Raw genomic sequence first — 23506 nt, forward strand, 5'->3', positions numbered from 1 at the left:
AAATTGGCCCTGTACTTTCATGTGAACCAAAGTTTTCCAGAAGGAATGGTGGCCAGGAAAGAACAGTAGCTTTGCAGATGGGAGAAGTGATTATTCCCCTTTATTCAGCACTGGCGAGGCCACATCTGGAGTATTGCATCCAGTTCTGGGCCCCCCACTACAGAAGGGATGTGGACGCACTGGAGAGGGTCCAGCGGAGGGCGACCAAAATGATTCGGGGGCTGGAGCACATGACCTATGAGGAGAGACTGAGGGATTTGGGTTTGTTTAGTCTGCAGAAGAGAAGAGTGAGGGGGGATTTGAGAGCAGCCTTCAACTCCCTGAAGGGAGGTTCCAAAGAGGATGGCGAGAGGCTGTTCTCTCAGTAGTGACAGATGGCAGAACAAGGAGCAGTGGTCTCCAGATACAGTGGTGGAGGTCTAGGTTGGAAAAACTGTTTCCCTAGGAGGGTGGTGAAGCCCTGGAATGGGTTACGAGTGGTATCTCCCGGCTTGACAAAGCCCTGGCTGGGAGGATTCTGTTGGGGTTGGTCCGGCCTTGGGCAGAGGGCTGGACTCAATGATTTCTGAGATCTCCTCCTCCAGGCCTAGGCTTCTGTGATTCTAAGGGTGATGGAGGGTTGAGTTGTGTTCTTAGCTTCTTGAGTCTCTGCTCCTGCTCTTCTCCTCACCTTCCGTCCCTCAGCCTGCATCAGCATCAAGCGTCTCAGTCCCTGGGCACCTTTCAGAAACTGAGTAGAAGCCAATATTTACGGAGAGCAAGTATCGCTCTCCCTCCTCCCACCCTTCAAAATATTTAGGAGAGACGGGACTGGGTGGGAGTGACGTGGGGACTGGTGTTTACTCATGCTGGCGTTCTGAATAATGGAAGTGCTAATGCTTTTTCCCCAGAGTCCTCATGGCGTGCCAGTCCGAAACAGCGGGAGCCCCAAGTTCGCCATGAAGACGCGCCAAGCGTTCTATCTTCATACAACAAAGCTGACCAGGATTGCCAGACGCTTGTGTCGAGAGATCTTGCGTCCTTGGCATGCAGCAAGACATCCCTACCTGCCCATCAACAGTGCAGCGATCAAAGCAGAATGTGAGCATGTACCCAGCCAGCCCTCCGCTACCTATAAAATCGCGCGTCTTTCCTTTGGGAAGGATCCCGCCAGGGCACTGTGGCCAAGCACAGATGACCTGCTGCTATTTGTTTCATGTTCAGAAATGGCCTAATGCATCACTGTTGTCACACCACACATTTGAATTGCTCTGGTTTAAGTGTCACTTGTTTGCCAGCATGCAGCACGTTCCTTTGCTTGTGTGCTCTGGCCAAGACATGCAGCTACTTTGGAAACACCCTTTCCTAGGAGAGAGCTCTCCAAAGAGTCGTTTTAATGTCCGAGGCTCCTGTTAGCTTTTAATACGAAAATCAATGTTTTCCCCACTCCGATATTGTCTTCACAGGCACAGTGCGCTTACCGGAAGCATCAGAAAATCCTTTGTTGCTAAAGCAAGTTGTTCGAAAGCCTTTAGAAGCAGTACTCCGGTATTTAGGTAAATATGCTACCGCTAATTCTCCTAACTGTGTAAATATGTTCATTATTCTGAGTCTAGAAACCAAGCCTGTGTAAATGGATCTGGAAAATAACATCCTCTTCCCGCAAAGTTCTGTCCGTCTCTAGAAATAAGTCAGTAACCTTCGGTAAGGTGCCGCGTTCAGCGTATAGACTCTTGTTTCCGTCTTGAACGGGACAAAGTTCACTGTCACCCCTGTAGCCTGTCTCCTCTTCACGCTGCGTATAGGCCTGCTGGCCAGCAGCCTCCTACTGCCCACCCTGCACCCCATATGAGAGTCCTCGTTAGCAGTCCCGAGGCAGCCCGGGGTGTGTGGAGGAGAGGCCTTCTGCTTACAACCCATACAGTTGGCTGGTCCACAGTCGCACTCTGGTGCAGTCTTAATGTCACTCTGACAGTGGGGTCAGCTGTGCAGCCCCATCTCCAGGCGTAGAGGCTTGTTCCGGAAGTGCTGTAGTAAGCGCTGTGCAGGAGTTGTAGAAACGCTGCTGTGGGCCTCTCCATCGCTGCAGGGAAGGCAAACGTCTGAAAGGGGCTCCCAGGGCTGCACAGGGTTCTACCCGCTTGAGGGGAACGTGTCTGTTGTGGAAGAAATGATGGTCAGTGGGAGATTTCAAGGCCGGCGGGCAACGTTGTCGTCATCAGGCAGAACACGGGCCAGAGAACGGCCTCAGAATAATCCGATGTTGTTAGATCAGGACTTGGATGCAAGAGCTCAGCCAAGCGTGTAGGTCCCAGAGGTAGTTCGGTAGGCAGCCCTCTGCCTGCTGCGTGGATTGGACTCGTGCTCCCAGGGTCAAGTTAGTACGAATTGGGCTGCTGGAGAGTCTCTCGGATTGCTCACAACAGGCAGGTCTCAGCGACGTAGTGACCCCTTTGAAGCAGCCAGACAACACCCCAGACTGCTTCCTTCTTACAAAGTAGGAATTAATTCTTGTCCTGTCCAAAAATTCCCTCTGCAGTGTTGTTTGGCTGCAGCATTGTTCGTCTCGTGCCCTGCGTTGGTTGGCATGGCTGTATGCTATTAGACATCTGCCCCTCTTCCTAAGAGCGGATGGCATGGCTTCGTGTCGGTATAGTTGGCAATGGGAATAGCGCTTTGGGATCCTTGAAACAAACAGCTGATGTTTCATTACCGCCTGGCGAATGGATGTGGAATGGTGCTTCATGTGATCTCTTGCTGCTCCCTGTGACCATAGTGCCATGCACTAGTTACATAATCGCATGCAAACCATGCGTGGCCTGAGAGGCCGTCTTACGAGCGCCGCAGTGAGCCCTGCCATTGTGTGTGATGCAAAGGGACAAGGCAGCAGAAGCCCCTCTTGGAATATCTTGTATGTCGATAGTTTGAAATCAGTTGTGTTAATCTCCTCCTGTTCTCTTATTACTTAACATTTGCTTTTGTAGGTAACCTGAACTCCTTGGCACCTCTACCCGTTAGTGTCCCATGACCTAGCCTGTAGCTCTCCGCTACAGTCTGTAGCCAGACAGCCTCTGGCAACTCACTTTCTGATGGTCAAAATTTAAGATGCCCAATGTTTTAATTATATAGCCATCGAGTTTAAGAAGAGTAGAGGCCACGTCTGGTTATGCAGGTGGATTGGGGCAGTTGTAAAACACTCGTTTCTTCCTGGTCTCCTCCTCCTCCAGCCGACACCACATTGCTTCCCACAGACTGGCCTAAGTAGTTTAAATTCTGAATTTGGGAGCCTGGAACCAAGTAGCCAGAACAGTGTCAGAAGCTCACGCCGTTCTTGCTGAGTGGTGGTTGGGGGGGAGGGGTGGCATTTTCCCTGTAGAGATTGGCTTGGGTATCAAGAGGGCTGTCCAGCTGCTTTGGAATCCCAGAGTTGATTTGGGAGTTTCTTTCAGCTCCAATTCCAGTAATTCAGCTGATTATCTCTTAGCTTTGATAGGAAACTGAGACATCCGTTTTTTTCCTTGAGCGTTTTTATTTGTAAAGGGAAATAAGCTTGGGGATGTGTGTTCATTACGTGCGGCTCGTCTGCCCTGGCTCTCGATGCTGTATTTCACAATTCAACCCTTCTGTGATATCTGCCCCGTACAGGTCCCCAAGCTGCGTGCACTTCAGTGCAGCCAAAGTACGGCCATGGCTGGTAGGGGTATTGTGTTGTGGAACCCGAGGCGCCCCCTCCTCCCCCCGCGTCTCTGAAGAGCACCTCGGGCTGTGTAATGCGCATGCCGAGTAGGAACTTGATTTCTCATGTCTCATCTGAAAGCAGATGGAACCGTGATGTGCCAGGTTTCGGGGTGGCCCTGGTGACTTGTCTTTTTCTCCTTTGGCTGGAACTATCCTCCTTTGGCTACTTGCTACTACGGAATCAAGGCTCTGAATCCATAGTTAGGGCTGTGAGAGGGCAGCTTGTGTTTAAACCCCTGCTTTCGGGTGCTTGTAACGTCTCTTCCTTTGGCGTGCCATTCCTGAGCTCTGCCTCCGCCAGAAGGGCAGATTTAAATTGTGTGCATGTTCTTGAGAGTTGTGATAGGGCCTTAGTGGCTTGGCCAGTTTAGGAATTGCTTTTAGATCCCACTGGTGGAATTGGTAAAGTTGTAACTTCAGGGTAGCCTGGGAGTGCTGCAGGACTTCTTGCCAATGGCTTTTAATATAGAGCAGCCTAGAAATTATCCAGAACAAGTGGAAACAGCTTTGGAAAAGGATACAAAGCAGCATTACGGTGAACATTATGGCACATGCTAAACATCTGTAAGGGTGCTGCATTCAGCAGTGTATTTACAATGCGTGATGTAAGTAGCAGTCTCCTGTTAGACTCGGGGCCAAATTCAGAAGTGATATTGGTGGCAATCTGTGTTCAGACCTCTTTTTGCTCATTTAGACTCCTTCGCACGTCAGTAGAGTAGGCTTAAGTCAGTTTAAGGCAGCTTGACTGTAAGGGTTTCTGTTGTGAGAGGGGGCACCTTACGCTACCTCTGAATTTGCCCTTTGTATGTTGGTTGACACTCTCCATGTATCTACTAATGAAATAACACACTGCTGTTTCCCAACAGAGTCTCATCCATGTCCACCGAAACCAGACCCTGTGAAGAGTTTGTCCAGTTCTCTTAACAGTCTGACTCCTGCCAAGTTCACACCTGTCATAAACAATGGATCCCCAACAATCCTGGGAAAAAGAAGCTATGAGCAACACAACGGGATGGATGGTAAATGTCTCTAGTACAGGAAACCCCCGCGTTATGACGGTCCGAGTTGCGACCCTCCCTGCACTTACAAAAATGGTTGTAAGTGCGGAAGGGGCCGAACCCCCCCGACTTACATCCTTGGCCCGCGTTTACGAAGGCGGACGGCGCCTATCATAAATGCGGGTTCGAGTTAAGGTCACCTCCCCCTCACTTGTGACGCTTCCCCAGGAGCCGATCGCGTCACAAGTCAGGGGCCACCTGTACCTGTAAATCGTCTGTCGAGTGTTTCTTGTGTCTTCTAGCAAAGTGCTCTTGTTCACAATCCCCATGTCAGTCTGTGGTCAGGAGAATTGCCTGGTGGACACCTTTGACCCTTATTCTACAAAAGTGTGCTTTAAAAAAGCCAGTGGCCTTACTCGTTTTGAAAGTGTTACTCTCCCCCCCCCCCCTTTTTGCAAAAGCTAATTGGATTTGGTTTTGCTCGTGCAGGCATGGCTCTGTCCGGGCTGAGCAGTGCACGTACGCAGAGCTGGCTAGAGGAGCTCTGCCTATGTGACCATGTCTTCATGATCTCAGCCTGGCGCACATGGAGAAGACAACAGCAAACCTCATTTATTTATTACTGCTCCAGCTAACACGACCACCATGGGAATTGCTACAGACCGGTCCCCCAGGGGTTTCTCCGCCTTCGTTAAGCATTTACTGCTCTTAAACCTTAGGAAGTTGGCCAGTTCTTAGGTGGTTGTCACCCGGGGGATTGACAGGGTCTGAAGAAAGCCTTCAGGGCTGTGTAGCAGGGAGGAAAGCAAGCCGGTAGTTAGCCGAACTGGGGCAGAGTTCAGTGAGGAGCCCTGTGCTGCCTGCCTGGAGCCAGCCCTTCTTCCCTGGTTGGCCTAGTCCCTGAGAGCCTCTTCTCACTGTTGGGGTCTCGCCCCCTCCGTCAGCGCATGGGCCCGGTCAGTGTGGTATGATGGAGGTGTGGTCCCTGGTACAGAGTCCAGGGCTCTATGCTGACCTAGTCATCAGCCGAGACCGGCAAAGCAGGATCATGCCCCAGCTCCTCGGTCGAGAGGGCCTGTTCAGACGGCCTTCCCCAGGATAGGAAGGTGGGGATGGCTCGTGTAGGAGGGGCATTGACAGCATGGGACTTGGCCACGATTGAGGGAGGCTGAGGAGAAAAAGGGAGTCGTTCCCGGAAGTGAGCAAAGCTGCCGTACCTTGCAAGACCTCCTTCCCGAGCGAGAGCAGGTGGCCCTCAGTCCTGGGCCCTCTCTGCACTCACTGTCCTCTGGGAAAGCTGCATTGCCATTCAGCACAGCCACGCCACTTCCCCGCGCTGCTTCTTGGGAGAATTCGTACCTCTATCGCAGGGCAAGGGCGTGGTACTGTGTGTCCAGTAGTTAGCCTGTAAGCCATGCTACCGCTCAGATTGCTGATACCGTCTTTTTTCTCTTTTCTCTTCACTTGTGCTCTGTCAGGCAACGTGAAGAAGCGCCTGTTGATGCCTAGCAGGGGTAAGACCTCAAAGCTGCGCTCAGCTTACGCTAGGAGAGTGTGGTTTTTTTAGTGTCATCTGTTGGCTTCTCTAGTTTGCTTGTCTGTGCTTTGTGGCTACTAATCCTTTGTGTGAATTCTGTGTTGGTGTCTAAATGTTCTGTGCATCGCCTCTGTATCCATGGTCTGTGCACTGCTACTCTCCAGCCTTTTTCACGTGTGGGGCTAGGAATCCTACTACCAGAGTTGCTGCATGGAAGTGGTAATGAAATGGGAATATTCACTTCGTTTGGGGATTTCAGTAGAATTATCAGGCATTTTTCTAGCAGCTTGTAGAAGATGTTGGAAGTTTGGGAATGTGAAGACAACTTGAGTGTGTTTTTGGTTTCACTCTCTAAGAAATGTGGGCTTCAAATGTTCAATATGAATTTAAATACCAAATGCATGGAGATCAGAAAAGCCAGGGCTGCTGTGCGTATCTCCCTCACAGGTAAGCACCGGCAATTATCATACTTGGCTCATGCACAGCGCTTTGAATTCATAGATCTCAAAGTGCTTTAAGAATTCTTCTTCCAGTGCTGGTCTTGTGCATTTTCTGCTGTAAATATTCATGTGCTCCATGCCCTGGGACAGGCAGGAGACTGAGAGCGTCCTGGTTCCAACCTCCATCTCCGTGTTTACCTTGGGCATGTTGGTACCGAGTGCCTCGGGGACCTCCACAACCTCCTCCTGACTCCGCATATTGCCCATGCTGGGGAGCATGGGACCTGTTTGCCAGATACAGAGAGCCCGTGCGTTCTGCCAGGGAGTCGCTTCACCATTGCCTCCCAAGGAGACCGCGAGAGCTTCCTCCTTGTCCCTCAAAGGAGGGCAAGGAATCAGTTTTGCCATCACCAATATGCTTGCCTTCCTGAGGAAGCGGTCACCCCGGCATCTCCATCCCTTCTGGATGGCCATAAATAATTTCAACATCTATTGCGCACTGCGACTGAGAAACTACAGAGCTCCCTAGATGAGCCAGGATTCTCCACACATACCTGGATATCTTACAAGCCACCGGTCCAGTGAGCTAGCTACTCGTAGACTTCCTAGACCAGCTTCCTCAACAAGGCCACTTGATTCCAGGTTCTGATTGAACAGGGTAAGCTGGGAGCCGGAACTGTAGCTCACGGCAGAGATGTGGAATGTGTATCCGCATCCAGTCCAAAAAAGGGGTCTGTGGCTATCCGCAAATTGGCAGAACTCTGCAGAACTGCGCTTTAGCCAGCAGTTGATGCAACAGGTGCATCTTCTAGACGGCTGGAACAATCACTCTGATGTGGTGAGAGTGCTGGCTGCTTGCTTTGGGGTTTCCCAAGGAGGTCCAAGCCACTGTGGAGGACTTGCCCTTTAATGCAGCTCACCTTTTCACTGGAAAGACTGATGATTCCTTCTATACTTTAAAGGGCTCCAGGGTCACCCTCGCTCCTTGATGATATATACACCTGCCCTGAAAAGCAATATCACAAGCAGACTTACAAACCTAGGCTGGCAACTTGACAGTGTCATCACCAATGACTTTATGATCCTCCTCATAAGGCAAAGGATACAGAAGTCACATTTCTGTGTGCCAACTATGAGGCATCAGATAGCTGTAAACCGTTATGAAACTACCTCCGTCCGATCCCCAGATACCCTTCGGGGGTATATATGACTGCTAAATTGCTACATCCTTCGCTATTATCTTTGAAAAGTCATGGGAGATGGGAGAGGTTCCAGAAGACTGGAAAAGTGCAAATATAGTGCCCAATTATGAAAAGGAGAATAAGGACAGACCAGGGTATGACAGACCAGTCAGCTTAACTTCTGTGCCAGGAAAGATAATGGAGCAAATAATTCAGGAATCCATTTGTAGACATCTAGAAGATAATAACATAAGTCAGCATGGATTTGTCAAGAACAAATCATGTCAAACCAATCTTATAGGATCACAAGCCTTGCGGATAAGGGGGAAAGTGGTAGATGTGGTATATCTAAACTTCAGTAAAACATTTGATACAGTCTCATGTGATCTTCTCATTAATTAATTAGAGAATTACAACCAAGATGGAGCTACTATACCAGTGGGTGCATAACTGTCTGGGTAACCGTTTCCAGAGAGGAATAGTTAATGGTTCACAGTCATGCTGGAAGGGCATAACAGATGGGGTTCGGCAGGGATATATTTTGGGACTGGTTTTGTTCAGTATCTTTGTTACTTATTTAGATATTGGCATAGAGAATACATTTATAATGTTTGATGATGATCCCAAGCTGGGAGGGGTTGCAAATGCTTTGGAGGATAGAGTCATAATTCAGAATGGTCTGGACAGACTGGAGAAATGGTCTGAGGTAAATAGGATGAAGTTTAATAAGGACAAATGCAAAGTGCTCCGCTTAGGGAGGAATAATCCTTTGGGCGCACGCAGAATGGGAAGCGGCTGTCTCGGAAGGAGCACGGCAGAAAGGAATCTAGGGGTCATGGTGGACTACAAGCTAAATATGTGTCAACAGTGTGACACTAGTTTGTTGTTTGTTTTTTTGTTTAAAAACACCCCTCCGTCTGGGCTGTAATAGCAGGAGTGTTGTAAGAAGGACATATGAAGTCATTCTTCTGCTCTACTCTGCGCTGATTAGGCCTTAACCAGAGCATTGCGTCCAGTTCTGGGTGCAACTTTTCAGGAATGATGTGGGTAAATTGGCAAAAGTCCAGAGAAGAGCAACAAACATGAAAGCAGCACGGAAGGAAATAGATGATCTTTTCAGAGGCCGTTTCAGCAGTCCTACGGGAGTCCTGAGGCTAAAATAACTAATGCTTATGGTATGCTTGTCTCTGGGTTAGTGCTTTTCAATGAGAGACGTTCATAGACACCCAGGTTGACTCTGGTGAAATCCCCCCCCTTTTTCTCCATCTAGCTAATTCTTTATTAAGGGACCATTTGTGAGACATTTCCAATCACTAGTTGGCAGGCACAGCTGCTTGTATCCCCCTCCTTTCCAGAGGCTCCAACAAATGCCAATCAGCGTTGGCCTAGGGAGACTAGACCCTGCCAAGCTCACTTGAGGTTATGAGATGACAGGTTGGTGGTTAAAGGCAAGGGGATAGAGGGGATGTACTTAGATTTCTGTAAGGCCTTGACTTGGTGCCACATGCCTAAGCCTAACGTTGTCCCAGAGGTCACGCCAGCTATGGATTCCGTGCCACTTTTGGATTCAGCCCTGGAGCTGATTTGTTGTTTAACAGAGAGGAGGTTTGGGGCCACTTGATTAGCCCGTAGGAGGGGAACAAGTATTTGACAGAGAAAAGTGTAACGCCAGTGGCTGGAAGACTGGAAACATGGCGTAACAGTGAGACATCAATCACTGGGACCAGTTCCAGAGGGGCGCGGTGAGTTCCCCATCACTGCCCACTTCTGAATGAAGACGGAATGTTTTCCTGGAAGCTCTGCTCTGAGGAGGAGGTCAGACTATCGTGGATCACAATGATCCTTCTTGCCTTGCCATCTATGACTCTCACCTTGGACGGCCTGCGTTGAGATTCTCTGCGAAGGCTCTTTGGTAGCGGATCTCTGCTTCCAGCTTCGGGGGCGGGGGTAGTTCCCTCAGCTGCACCGACGTGGCCAGGACACAGTGCCACAGAGAGCCTTTAATCCAGTGAGGATGAGAGAGGGGGCATCTTGTTGGGATAGAGGCCTGGGTTTTCAAACCAAGTTGGGCCCTTTAGAATGATTTTAAGGCACGTCCATCGGTGACCTGCTTCTCAGAGGTTCTAACGCCTTTCGGTCCCTGGTGTTTCATTTGGAATTGAGGCTGTCAGCACCTCTGGAAATCAGGCCACATATTTTGAAGAGTAAAATACAGATTTAAATGCTTTACATTAGACACCCTGATTAAAAGATGATGGCCTTAGATTTCCAGCCTTTAATGTGGGTGGTCAGAAATATAGGACTTCCTGGCAGGACTGTAATTTGTAATACGGAAATGGAAAATCCTGGATGTAGTCTGATGCTTCCACACCAGGTAACATCTCTCTAGGAAAAATAGAGGTCTGTTCTGGGTGGTGTGGATTTTAGGTCTTTATAATTGTAAATGACTAGCTGATTTACCCGGTGTTGCTCAGATCCTTAACTCCATTGGAGGGGGAGGGAAATAAAAGGACACGATGCATGCTTTATTTAAATATATTTATCAAAAATAGTATTATTTTTATCAAGCTAATTTTTATTTCAGATTTCTTAAAGGGATTGTGTAAACTTTTCCTTTTACATTTTTTAGTAAATTTTTAAAATGGGAATTCCATCAAGTGTTTTTCTTCATCCCTATAAACTCTTCTCATTTGCTGCATTTTAACAAAAAACGGCTGTAGTCAGTTTGGTTTCCAATAACATTTTCCTCTAGTTTTCATACCTGTAGCATTGATTTAGCTGTGCCAAAAGAGAGCACTACTCTAGATTTCTCCATTTTTTTTTTATCTCTTTCCTGTAAATTTTATTGAGAAGCCATGAGGACTGTTCTTGCTTTGTTTGTATTTCTTTTCTGTTTGGCTTTATGAGAAGCAATCCCATTCCAGGCATAGCCCATTTTCCTGGCACAACCAAACCTTGACATTTTTTAAGTTATGAGAAGAGGATGCTGCATGCTGAATTTGGTCTACCTAGCTCTTACCAGTTAGGAGTTCTTAATGAAACAGGATACACTCTCTAAAATGTATAGTCGATGTGCTCACTTCTCTCTCCTGTGATATTTGTATATTGTGATTGTATACAAAAGTGCTACTGTCTCGTTGTAACTTGTAGCAATAAAATAGCTGAACCAAAATAATTCCAGACATATGGAAAAAGCAACATGAAGTAGCTCGTTTGTGTGTCTGTGTAAATCTACATTAGCCTTAAGTACTAAATCCCTTCTAGCAAGAGGTGGTGAATCGCACTTGGGATTTTTCAGGACCAGAACCCTTTCAATACATTTATTGATAGTTGAGGGCTACATTTAATAATAGAGTTGATGGCAGAAATATTATTTCCTCTCAGCAGCTCCAACACTGGGTTTACTTGCAATTGAATTCAACTGATGTTTTCACTTGTCTCAGCTCTGCCCCTCAGACCTGATGGGAAAATTTAACTCCAGACATTTAAGAATTAGAGATTCAACCTTAAGATACTGAAACTTCATCTAAGTCTTTAAAGGAGGGGGGGAAATGGCACTTTTCTCTCCACTGCTGCAGTCTGGCAATCCAGAGAGCATCTGTCTTAGCTCCTGCCAGACTTTGTAAAATTGGCAATGTGAGTCCATCTGCTTTAGCGTCAAAACTAGTTGTCACTCAAGTGCTAGCAAACCTAGAAGCGCTCTAATGCAGTTCTCTCCCCAACACACGCCCTTATACTCTACTCCTCACCCACGGGCCTTGGTCAACCTGTTCCATGGCCGCCTTCAGTACGCTCAGCTGCTGGAAAACCTCAGTAGCTCTGATTCCAGGGGCGGTAGCTAGGAAGCCTGTTCTCCCTCTGTCCTTCTGGAGGCAACATCTGAGCATGGGAGACTCCCTGTTCAGCAGTGTAGGGCTTGGAATCGCTCTGCAGATTCCGCTGTTGCCAGCATTTTAAAGTGCTCTGAGCCTGAGATGCCCCAGGTCACTAGGGCTGCCAGGTGTCCGGTTTTGAACCGGACAGTCCAGTATTGGAGCTTTCTGTTCGGGAAACAAATGGAGACACTAGAAATGAGACAGTGGAGGTGTCCGGTATTTTCTAAATCAGATGCGATGTCGATTGTCGTGTCATGTCAAGCGTGTCCGGTATTTTTGTTGAAACCATCTGGCAACCCTACAGGTCACTCCGGTATTTACAAACCTGTCACCTGCCTTTTGCTCTTAGTAGCTTGTTGTCATGTGCTGGGCTGAATAGCCTGCCAATGTCTCCTGCAAGTGAAACTCCCCACTGAGAGAGACGAGGGCCTCTTAGTCACAGGCTGTTTAGGTACCTTAGATGAATGGCTTGATCATTATCCAGTGACTCTACACAGAATTCACGCTAAAGAAATTCCTTTCAATTGCCCTTCTTTATAATGCATTTGCGACAGGCAGTACCAGGGAAGAACCCCAGGGAGCTCAGCTTTTCCTGTCAGTCGCCCAATCCAGACGTGCGTGGGAAAGAAGTACAGATGCCCAACATGATGGAGGCTTTATGTCCAGCCTGGATCTCTGAGACTTGAGTATTTTGGGGGGGAGGAATCCTACCTCCCTTACATGAAAAAAAGCTGACTTGGGTACTCTACCTTGCAGATGCTTGCTTTGCAGATTTCTAGTAATGGCCAAATAGTGACAGTTCCCTGCATGGGGACACATTCTTCCCATGATCTCTGACAATTTTTTTTGTTGAGTTACTTCTTCCAAGGATAAGCAGCTGAAGCTGAGCTCCCAGTGCAGCACTATGGCCAAAAGGGCTAATGTAATCCGAGAGAGAGAAATGGAAGTACCCAGTGCCAGAGAAGCAATATTGCCTCTGTATTTGGAACAGGTGTGACTCGTATTGGAATACCGTGTCCATTTCTGGTGTCCACAATTCAAGAAGAATGTTGAAAAATCAGAGAGAATTCAGAAGAAAGTTGATAACTATTTAAAAATCCCAAACCCTGTCTGGAAGTGAAAGGCCCAAGAAACGTAATCTGTTAAGCTAAAGAGATGGCTAAGGGGAGGAGGACTTGCTCAGTCTAGAAATACCTACATGGGGAACAGAAATCTGATCCTAGAGGGGTGTTTGATCTGTCAAGCAAAAGTCTAACTAGATCCAACAGCTGGAAGATGGAGCTAAACAAATCTAGGCTCGAAATAAGCTTTTCACAGCGATAGTAATTTGAATTATTGGAGCAATTTACCATGCGTTATGGGGATTCTCTATCACAGGAAGTCTGTCAAGATTGGATGTTTTTCTAATGGATTTACCATAGTGCAGCCTCAGCTGTGGGATTTGAAGTAGGAATTACTTAAACCACCAGACTGCGCTCCTCTTATGCAGGTCAGTCTAGATGATCTTAATGGTCCTTTGTGGCCCTAAAAAAATCTGAACTCCATGTATTGCCTTTGAGTTGGCATGTGTGCCACATATCTTACCGAAAGTATGTCTGTGGCCATGTAGTTATCTGGGTCAGAGGGAAGTTTGGAAGGGCAGTCAGCCACCACCAGACTGCCAGCGATAGTCTTTCAAGATGAACTAGCCAGAGTCTGTCTGTCGTCCACTTTAGCCTTCCTGCAGGGACCCTCCGGAGCTAGCAGATACCTTAGTGCACGTCGGCCCTGCTGACCATAACCGAGTTTGTGGTACGCAGCGGGATGCCTACACAAGAGAACCCTTCGTTGGAGCCGTCAGGGATGCCAGGCCACACAGAGAAATAGAAAAGATTCAGGCCCTGCACAAAAGGAAGGAGTGGCCAGTCTTGAAGGTGTAGCTATCTGTCAAGAATTCATTATGAAAAAGATCGGACTCTGGTCAAAATCTGGATTCAAAAATCCCTGCAGCATGGCCTCCGGCCACGGACCCTGCAATCTCTGCAGTGTGCGTAGCGGTGAATGCGACTGGCAGCAAGCCACGTCAGGGAATGGAAAGCGTAGGTGGGCGACTGAATGAAGAGGTCTTTCCCTGACAAAGGAGGTCTGTGGCTCATGAGACTGCCGCAGCTGGGAGGGAATCCGCAGAAAGTGGGGAAAGGCATCCAGGCACCGGGCGGAGAAATGGGGGGAATCCCCTTTGCGCGGGGGGCCATGAAGAGACAACGGGGGAGAGCCCCAGGTCTCTTTGAGACGGAGGTGCTTGGCCTGACGTGTGGAGGGGAGTGGGGGTCGGTCTGCACGGGGCTTGCTGAGAGCTAGTGATGAGCAGCCTTGGGCAGTGATTACGCAGCTCTCTGATTGTGTAGATAAATTGACGATCTTGGAGACCCTGCGAAGATGCATGCGGGGGGGAGATTGAAAGGCAAGGTTTGTTTAATGAGGATGGGAACGCAGTGGGGGGAAGGGATGATTTGGATGGCAGAGAATACTGGATACCGCGCCAGGCTTGGTAAAAACTGTTCAGCTGCACAGAGCACAGCTTGAAATGATGGTCATGCAGATTGAAGCCATCAAGGCAGTCCGCATGCTGGGTTCCCCTCCCCCACATCGTGTTCTGCTCAGAGGAGATTAGTGAGCTGCGTTTGCACAGCAGGGCTGAGTCTGTGCAAGGGATGTAGCAGGAGGCGTTTGTCCTCCGGAAGCGCTCGTTCTGTTTCCCCAAGCAGAGAGAAAGTAGCTACTGACGAGAGCAGAACATTGTTCGGGGTGGATTTCCCCAGCCTTGGGCAAGTCTTGGGGTGTCGGTCCCAGCGGGGTGCAGGTGTTCCACTGGCATTCTCTTCCTGAAAAGCGCTTGTGAGCCGTAGGAACTCTTTCCAAGTGTGACGGCAGCATTACCGAGGGGTAGCCACACTGACGTGTCTGTGGCTACGGTAACTAGACTGAGCCAGCCATTTAAAATCCTCCAGTTACCCAGCATTTGTGAGAGCAATAGAGGGGCGACCACTCTTAAGGATGTGGGGAGATCTCATGTATTCATTCTGGATCTGGTTTTTGAATGAGCCCTAAAAACTATTAAGCCCAAGGCAGAACTCCCATGAGAGGTGGAAAACTCCTTCTCTCTCTCCCATCCCCCCCAGCTCTAGCTTAGCCTGTGCCCTTCTATAACCATGCAGGGGCCTGGGACAAAGTAAGGGTCCGGCCACAACAACCACATATGTGCTAATGGGAGAGCGAGGACTGCTTCCCGGACCCTTCTCGAGGAGCTCTGTGAGGGGATGGGCGGAGCAGTCCTAGGTGATGGAGAACGGGGTAACCAGTGCGGTGGCAGGACTTGCAGATGGTGCCCAGCTGCTCGCGTCAGTGAAGTCCAAAGCAGACTGTGAAGAGCTACAGAGGATCTCAAACCTGCATGAGTAACCCAACTGCTTTCAGGTTGTCATCCCGCTTTGACTGCTCCTAAAGCAACACGATTTCCAAGTGACCCTCTCTCCCTCCAGGACCGAGTGGGAATCCCGACTCAGGGATGGAGCTGGCTGCTCTGGCCCATTAATCACCAATGGAATAGGAGTCCCGTCAGAGACCGTGGCAAGAGCGGAGGGGCAGGGAGCTGCCCAGGAGGAGAGCACGTGGGAGCATGACTAGGCGGTCTGGTGGTAGCCGGTGGCTGCAGTATAAGCACTGCCGAGCTGAGCGTTCCAGCATCTGCAGTCCGAGGCCAATAAATACAGAACATGCAAGCAGAGTGGAGGGAAGCGGGCAAAGAACAGCTCTTCTGTAGAGAATCCAGCCTGGCCTTTGCTTTCTCTCTTATTTGGAGAAAATGAATTGGCTTGATCTTGCATCATGTAGTGTAATATCACATTTGCCAGGGAGCCCGTCGCTCGTGCTCTTGGTACAATCCAGACAATGACTGCTTTTCTGCATTGGGTTCATAGTCTTCCCATTCTTAACTTTCACTCTTTTTTCTCTTCTCCTTTGCCAAACTTGGTAGGAACGTATTTAGGTAAGTGGTTTGAACTGTTAATGTTGTTGTGTGCACGACCGACTTTTATAAGAAACGACTCGTCTAGCTGGGTGCTGTTCACTGTCATCTGCATTGTGTTCTGCTGGTTGCACTTCCATGCTTGCACTCCTGCAAGTCCACCCCATGCACTTATAAGGGCATGGACATCTGGCCACCTGCACACAGCCCCAAGGACGTACCAGCCTGGCACTGTGTCCCAAGCAGTTGGAGGAGGAGGCAGTATTTCCATCTCTCGCTTGTATACGCTCTCACTCCCTTTCGTTATTTCAGGCTAAGCTAGAAAGTCATGTGGCATCTGAAACTGAAGTCTCTCTACTTATCAGAAAATACTTACTCTCTTGTGTGCACGCAGGAGTTTGATTATGGTTTGCTCATGAAGGCAGGGCTGCTGGTTTGCTGTGGGGGTGTTTTTTTGTTGGTTTGTTTTGGGGTTTTTTGGATTCTGGAAAAGGCATTTGTGGTTTTTTTTTAGGTTCTGTTTTTGGGGGTGTGAAAGGTCATTTAGGAAGGGGGTGGGGAAATGTGCATAAAAATATTACTTGGACGTTGAAAACAAATCTAGATATTTTAAAAGGCAGCTTAGATTGTAAACTGGCCTTGACAACAGACCTTTTAATTTTCTATGTGCATTGCAGTTTATCACAGCTGCGTTTCTGAATGACCTATAACGCTGCATGCATTGCATGATAGCGCTCTTCAGCCAAGAGAGAGAAGTATGAAGATTAACTTCTTGCTGTGCTGATTGACAAAAAGAGGACTTGGGCCTATGCAAAGTAGCTGTGCGTTTTGGGGGAGTAAACTTCAGCGCACTGTATGGCTGGCCACCCTGCAAGGTAGGGGAGGGAGGAAAAGTTCTGTGCTACAAACCAGGCCATCCCCAGGCATTCCCTAACAGGCTCAGTGTTGGACTGGTTTTGCTGGAGACCAGGTCAGTGCTTCTGAGGTGGCATGTGCTGTCTGCAGATGGCACAGAGGGAGTCGGGCTGAGGGTTTTGTGGTGCTAAGGCAAAGTGCATCTAAAATGAGGCTAAGAGAGGAACAAAGGGGCTTGGGGAGCTTTCTGGTGGCATGTAAAGGTAACTAGCAGGAGCAGTGCTCACGTTCTGTCCTGCCTTCGCCCTGAAAGGAGGCTGCAGTGTGGGGACTTGTGATGCTGGCACTGTGGCACAGGGCAGGCTCGCTGGACTCCGTCCAAGGAAGGAGGCACACGTGTGCTCTGGCAGGTTTCCTCAGGAAAACCACCATGCAAGCAGGCTTCCTCTGGCGTGACAGGAGCCAGACGTGCCCCTCCGATGCCGTGCACTCAGATGGGTGCAGGGGACACGCCGGCTGCTGCTTGGCCCCGGGGGGCAGCATAGCAGGAGAGTCAGACTTGAGTGCTCCGAGGAGTCGTGCACCCCCTCGTGGGCTCGTTTTGGAAAAGCGGGGAGGGTGGGGGCCAGCGGTTTTGTGTGGAGGCTTTAAACTGGCCTTTCTCTCATTGGAGGAACAGAAATGGAATTTAGCTGCAGTGACGTAGAAATTTCCTGGCTTCTGGATCCGCTAGAGAGGAAATGGATCTCCTTGCAGCATTGACGCTCCAAGAAAGGCCAGTCGTGAGATCATTATAACCGACTGCAACTCCTCCCTGTGAAGCAAGCTGCCCTGCAGAGTAGGTCTTGAGCCTGAGAGCAAAGGGTTGAGGCCTTGTCCACTAGTCAAGAGCTGAGATGTACCGGGAGGGCGCCATGCATATGGCTGCTTGTTGGATAGACGTTTCAGTAACCTCCCAGAGACACTGATGGCTAAGGATCCCTGGGTACCTGGACGTGCAGGCAAGTTCTCGACTGACCACTTGACGTTCCTGTGGGGGTCATGCTCCTCTCCCTGTGAGGCCTTCGGCAAACTGAAAGGCAGCTGAGCACGCCTCAGGGCAGTGTGGCGTTTTCTTCCTGTTCTGTGGAAATCAATCCTAATCTTTGAGATTTCTGAAGGCATCCGCGTTTCCGTGGCCATCTGCCTTGTAGCTTTCACCCACCAGAGGAGGGAATCGCCGGTTAGTCAGGAAAAACCTGTGGCCACGAGGAGCCTTCCTCCTTAGTGTTGAATCTGACACTTAGCATGTGGCCTGCAGGGCTGCCAGAGGAACTTGAAATAAATACTGTGTTTTCCCAGGCTTCTCTGCCTTGGGGACCAGCAGCCCGTGTGTTCTGGAATGGAAGTCTGTCCCATCAGCCAGCTGGGTTTTCCCAGGCCCCCTTTCCTGTAAGAAGAGTCTCCTTTTATATAGAGGGCTATAGAAAGGGGTGCCAAAGCCCTTTTGGTCCCTAATACATACTTGGCTCTAAGTGTTGTGTGTGGTTTTTCCCCCTCACTGTTGTGAGGGCTTGGCGCAGCTCAAAGTACATCTGGAATCTGGTCTAGCTGTGGCACGGTCTCTGCTGCTGGGAAGTGATAACTCTTCAGAAACGGTATATTCTAAAGGGCCGGTCGTTACTTCTGATGACATTTTCTGTCAGAACACAATTGGCGTTTTAGGTGCTGTCTGACTGTGGAGATGGGTGTTTGCGCACTGGAAGTACTGGAGAATGGAATCATGGGAGAGTAGGTACGGGAACTAGGAGTGATCGGTACTTCCACACCCCTGGTGTCACGTGGTTTCCAGTCTGTACAGGTTTAGCACTTGGTTCAGTGGCTCTCAGCATCCCCGCTGTGCGAGGTGTTCTAGCACCTCCACAAAGAGGTGCACTGTTACCGTAGATTAGGGTTTTACTGCAGTTTTACCGTTGAGACCACGCAAGCACTCAGAAATCGGAAAGTCCAACCTTTCTATCTTTTTCCTTGAAATGCTAACTTGACCTCCATCAGACATGTTTTACCGGTGTACTTGCTAAGTAGGTTAGTTTTTACGTGTACTCGGGAATTGTCAGGCATAGCTAGGTGGTTAGAATCTTTTCAAATAGGAACCGTGTGTGTGTGTGTGTGTGTGTGTGTGTGTTTGAGAGAGACTTGTTGCTGAATTCTCAAATATGAGCAGGAGCTTTGCTCAAACACATTTTTAAATAAAAGTTCATCTTTGGTCAAAGGTGAAACACGGAAACGATCAGACCAAAAGGATCACATTTAGGAAAGCTGGTACAAGTGTGAAAGCAAGGTTACAGTGGAAACCACCTGGCCACAACAGGCAGGCACTGGAAGATGCTTGTTGTAACACACACTCACTTTCTGTTAGGAACGATTTCATTTTGGGCCAACACATGGTCCAGTGGTGCTCCTGTGCATTGTACTTGATGACATGTGGGGCAAGTTCTGGGAATGTGCCTGCTGGTACAAATGAACTGACCTAGGAAACATTAAAAAATCATTGGAACGGACCATAAAACAGTCAACGCTGGCGATGGCAAAGTTGTATTGGGTCACCGAGGCCATCCCCTGCCTATCTCTGCCGCAGCGCTGTAGCGGGACTTGATTTTCTTCCATACTCGTCCATGTCCTGCGATACTCCTGTGTATTTAGAGCTCTGGTTCCGTTTACACACTTGCTCTGCACCTAAAACATGGACCTTTCTCAATGCCATGGGCTATCGAATGATGCCACGAGGCTACCATGGACTGTATCAGCTCATTGTGCCTATAATATCTGTGCTACTGGAGTACCGCCTTGTGTGGTGGAGAGGTTTGCTGAGCTCTGTGACTGTCAGAGCTAAGATAGCAGCTGTCTTCACTTGGGGCAGGTTCTTATGGACTGACCAGTTGAGTAAATGCCAACTGATTGTACATCCAGGACATAAAGTAGTTCCTTGGATTTTCCCGGGTGTTAGTACTGTAACATTATTACTCTTTACTCTCTTGATAGTTCAATACCCTCCTTTCCTTAAGTCCATCTGAAAACTTGGGGATGTTTCCAAGCAAATGAGAAGTAATTTCTAGATCTAAAAGAGGGGATTTGATTTTGGTGGTGATTTCCCAGGTATTGTCCAGTAAGGCATGAGTGAATGGAGAATAAAGAAGGTAGCGTATGTACACTTTTTGGTCTTGTTTTTAGATCCTGTTGTTAGGGAAGCTGTCAGTTATCCCTCAAGGAGGGGAGAGATTAGGGTGGTAGAAACGTGCTACACAGAAAATCAACCCACATGCAAACATAGCTGTGTTTGTTTGATTCTGTATTTTTTCTGTCTTGGAAATCACTGCTGTCTTACGAGCTCTATTCTCTTTCCTGTTTGTTAGGTCTGCCTAACCACGGACAAACCAGACAAATGGTAAGAGAATGTTCATTTAAACCAAAAATGGGGGGAGGGGAAAGAAAAACCCAAACCGTAACTCTCCCTAGATAGGGTTTAAAGGGGCAACCGAGTTTCTTTCTCCTCTTGTGGTTCTTAGCTATTAATGCTTTATCTTTTGTTGATTAGCCATGATGGTTTTGAATATGAAAACAGATCTAGGTGTTTAAATGGCAAAGACACAGTGCAATCGGTATCGGTGACATTCTGTTTTGAATGGAACATTGTGTGTCCACTCATACAGAAATCAGGAGGGAGGCTGTTTACAGCAAAGCTCTGAAGTATGTGCTAGAGGAAATGTTGTTTCATTGAAGAAGGAAGGGATGACCCGATGAAAGGGGTTGTGTTTGGCAAATGGTTTATTTTTTAGACAGTTGGTGTGCAAGTTGTCTGCTGAGAGTGTCCGTGTGTTTTTTAAAAGTACAAAACCCTCGTAGCCTTTCCCCCACTATGCTGAGAGCTTGATCAGGCAACAGAAGCAAATAGCCAGTCTGGCCAATGGGATTCTGGCCCAGTGCTTTTCATGGAGTGCACGCAGGGTGCAAGTCCCTCTTCGGGAGGCCGGCACAAGGTGCAGCGCCGCTTTACGCCATCACAATGGGCCGGAAAGGCGCAGCGCTCTTGTTCTAGGCCTCTTCAGAGGAAGTGTTTTGCACCCTGCCACAAAGCGACCTCTCGTGATACTGCTGTAGAGGAGTGAGCCACGTTTGGGGTCATGCCACCATATACTAGTGTGAATGGAAGCGCTCCGCAGGTCTGAATGACAGCTGTTGAATAATGAGCAAGTATTCTCAAACCCTCATGCTTCTGTGCTGGGTAGTGTCAGGTCTGATGACCAGGATATAACTTTGTCGTCTTGCTGGTTTAGTTGTAGCAATGAAGCCGGTTACTTTGGCACGTTAGCAGCAGATAAGAAGTCGTAATTGTGTTTTAAATTAAATTTGGTTTCATTTTTTCCTGAAGAGGAGACTGGCTACTTGTTTGTGTTTGCTATGTAATAAAACTCAGTGTAGTGGGCGAAATCTAAGAAATAGCCAAACCCCTATCGCCTGCAGGCCTAAAAATCTGAAATCTCATTGCCCTGTTTGCTGGATAAAATGTTCTGCTGAAACTGAAAGGTCCACGTTTCAGGATGTAACAGTTGACATGCTGGCTCTGCTTGGGGAGAGACTCCAAGCTCCTTTCCCACTCTTTTCCGAGAACGTTCACTGCAGCCCTTTACCTGACACATCACACGATGGAGAATAGTCTTCACGCCGCATTGAAAAGGACCCTCACAAATCTAGCAGCACTGTCTCCACGCACAGAAGTAAAAGCTGAATTTCTGAAAGAACCTTGATAGCGTGTTTGGGGGCTGAAACGTCTGAAACACAAAGGAGGCAGAAGGATGTCGAGTGAAAAACTAAATTAGTCTCTGCCATGTACCAAACGTAACTATGGGAACTGCCTCCAATTTCCAAGGAGTTAAGAAAGAAAAGTGTCTAGCTCTTTTGTAGGCTTGTTGGCTGTGAGAGAAGACTAGACAAATGCAAAGCTGCCAGTGACATTTACCCCAAGGCTGCTAGGAGATGTTCTAGCATACCATTTTTGAGGAAAAAATTGGGTTTGTGACTAAATCAGATTTTCACAACGTGTCTGCTTCCTGCAGAAAATGTTAATTGTCTTTTTAAAAAAAAACACCAAAAATCGCTTCCCCGGTATTTCAACTTGAGTATGCTGGCGACACTCTTGCCAGTTGTAGTTGGGGTGTTCACTTCTCCTGTATAGGGTGGGCTCCCCAATCACCCTACATCTCCCATGGTGCACTGGTCCATGGCCAACCACTTCCCTTCTCCAAGAGGGGCGATCGTCGTGCCTCGTGGCAGATGTTGTCCCCCACGAAGCACTCGGGTTGAATTTCCTAATCCAAATTTTTGGGTTTTGGCTAGAATTTTTCAGGATTACAATTTCCCCCAAATTTTCCGTGGACAGCTTAGTTTTCACAAAGGTATTTTCACTTTCATTAAAAATGTCTCTACCGCTATAGGGCATTTCTGAGCAGCTCACATTGGCTCGTCTCAGACTTTCAGTGCCTGATTCTGCAACTTCCATCTGTGATGACGTGTCCCCTCGCTGAGCGGCAGCACAACTTCACAGGTGACTGATCCACCCTGCCTAGTCAGCGGCTCAGGGCTCTGTGCACAGAGCTGACTAATCACCTGGGAAGCTGTGCTGCCGGGCACCTTAGAGGGCACACTGGCGATGAGTGCTGTCAATTTCAGTGGAATTACTCTACGTAGTATTTATTGAGAGTACTGGTGGCGGGGCATAGCCCCAAGTGATTCAGGACAACTGTACTTCAGTGGTTGAATTCCTTGCATGCCCACACCTGCATCTTTCAAAAGAACTGTAACTTTCCATGGGGTCGCAGGGGCGAAGTTCATAAAGCACGTTCAGGATACTTGGTGGCATCTGATGGAGACAAATGCCACACTGAGACTGTGATGATCGCCGTAAGGTTTTCCAAAAGCATCTTTAGCTAGATACAAAACCGAACATCCTCAAGGCAAAAGGGGTGCGGCTGAATGCGAGAGCTCGGTATCGTCTTGGAGCCAGACTTTAGTAGGTGTAAATCTAGATTTCCCTTTCCAGTAGTGCGAGGGGGAGCTGCATTCTGCACTCGGGGTTCTAAACTTCATGTCACCCTTCCGGGTACAAATGTAGGTTTCCTGGCCATGCAAGGTGTGTTCCGTTTTGAGTACAGTCCTGCCCTGTTGTTGTTTTCAGCCTCTAGTTCTAGTGGCCAGTTGCTTTTTCATGAAATTTACATCCAGTCATGGGAAGGAGAGGGAGAACTCGCAAGGAACTTTAACATCTGATTTGGCAGCTTTCAGTCCTTCTCTCCGTGTGTGTGCGTGCGTGTGTGTGTGTGTGTGTGTGCGCGCGCGCGCACGCGCTTGTCACATGCTGCCGTGGATTGGCTGCAGTCCGTAATTTGATTTCTTTATGTATTGTTAGGGACCAAGCCGAAACTTGCTGCTCAATGGGAAATCATACCCAACAAAAGTCCGGTTAATTCGTGGTGGATCCATGCCTCCAGTGAAAAGGAGGAGGATGAATTGGATTGATGCTCCGGACGACGTGTTCTACATGGCCACTGAGGAAACCAGGTAGGGGACATATGGCAGCCCATTGCCTTGGCACTGGGAAGGCCGCCTGTGTGTAACTCCCTTTAGTTTCTGCTTTCCACGGGTCACCCAGCATGCAAATAGCACTTGTCTGACGGCTAGGAAAGGTCATCACCGGGCCAGCTGCTGCACGCAGCTGCCAGGTTTGAGTAGATCGGGTCCCTACCCAGCTGTACACCACTGCGGCACCTGATGGAAAGCGGATTCACAGGGCCATAGGACTGGAAGAGACCTCCTCTGTCATCGAGTCCGGCCCCTTGCTGTTGCAGAAACTCCTTGTCTAAT

At 48.6% G+C, this 23506-nt stretch overlaps 1 protein-coding gene across 5 annotated transcripts in view; it reads left to right on the forward strand.

Moving 5' to 3' along the window:
* Window positions 1-23506, forward strand: part of MTA1 (metastasis associated 1) — an 85500-nt gene that overhangs the window by 58700 nt on the left and 3294 nt on the right. For 3 of the 5 annotated variants that reach the window (XM_075937074.1, XM_075937075.1, XM_075937076.1), the window contains 6 exons: window positions 891-1080; window positions 1446-1535; window positions 4584-4736; window positions 6194-6229; window positions 20002-20033; window positions 23052-23203. In XM_075937074.1, coding sequence (XP_075793189.1) covers window positions 891-1080; window positions 1446-1535; window positions 4584-4736; window positions 6194-6229; window positions 20002-20033; window positions 23052-23203 — 653 coding nt within the window. Of the gene's footprint in view, window positions 1-890; window positions 1081-1445; window positions 1536-4583; window positions 4737-6193; window positions 6230-20001; window positions 20034-23051; window positions 23204-23506 lie in introns of those variants that run through there. The other 2 variants (XM_075937077.1, XM_075937078.1) reach the window with 2 other exon arrangements.

This window comes from Pelodiscus sinensis, chromosome 9 (genome assembly GCF_049634645.1).
Source record: "Pelodiscus sinensis isolate JC-2024 chromosome 9, ASM4963464v1, whole genome shotgun sequence".
Taxonomy (NCBI): domain Eukaryota; kingdom Metazoa; phylum Chordata; order Testudines; family Trionychidae; genus Pelodiscus; species Pelodiscus sinensis.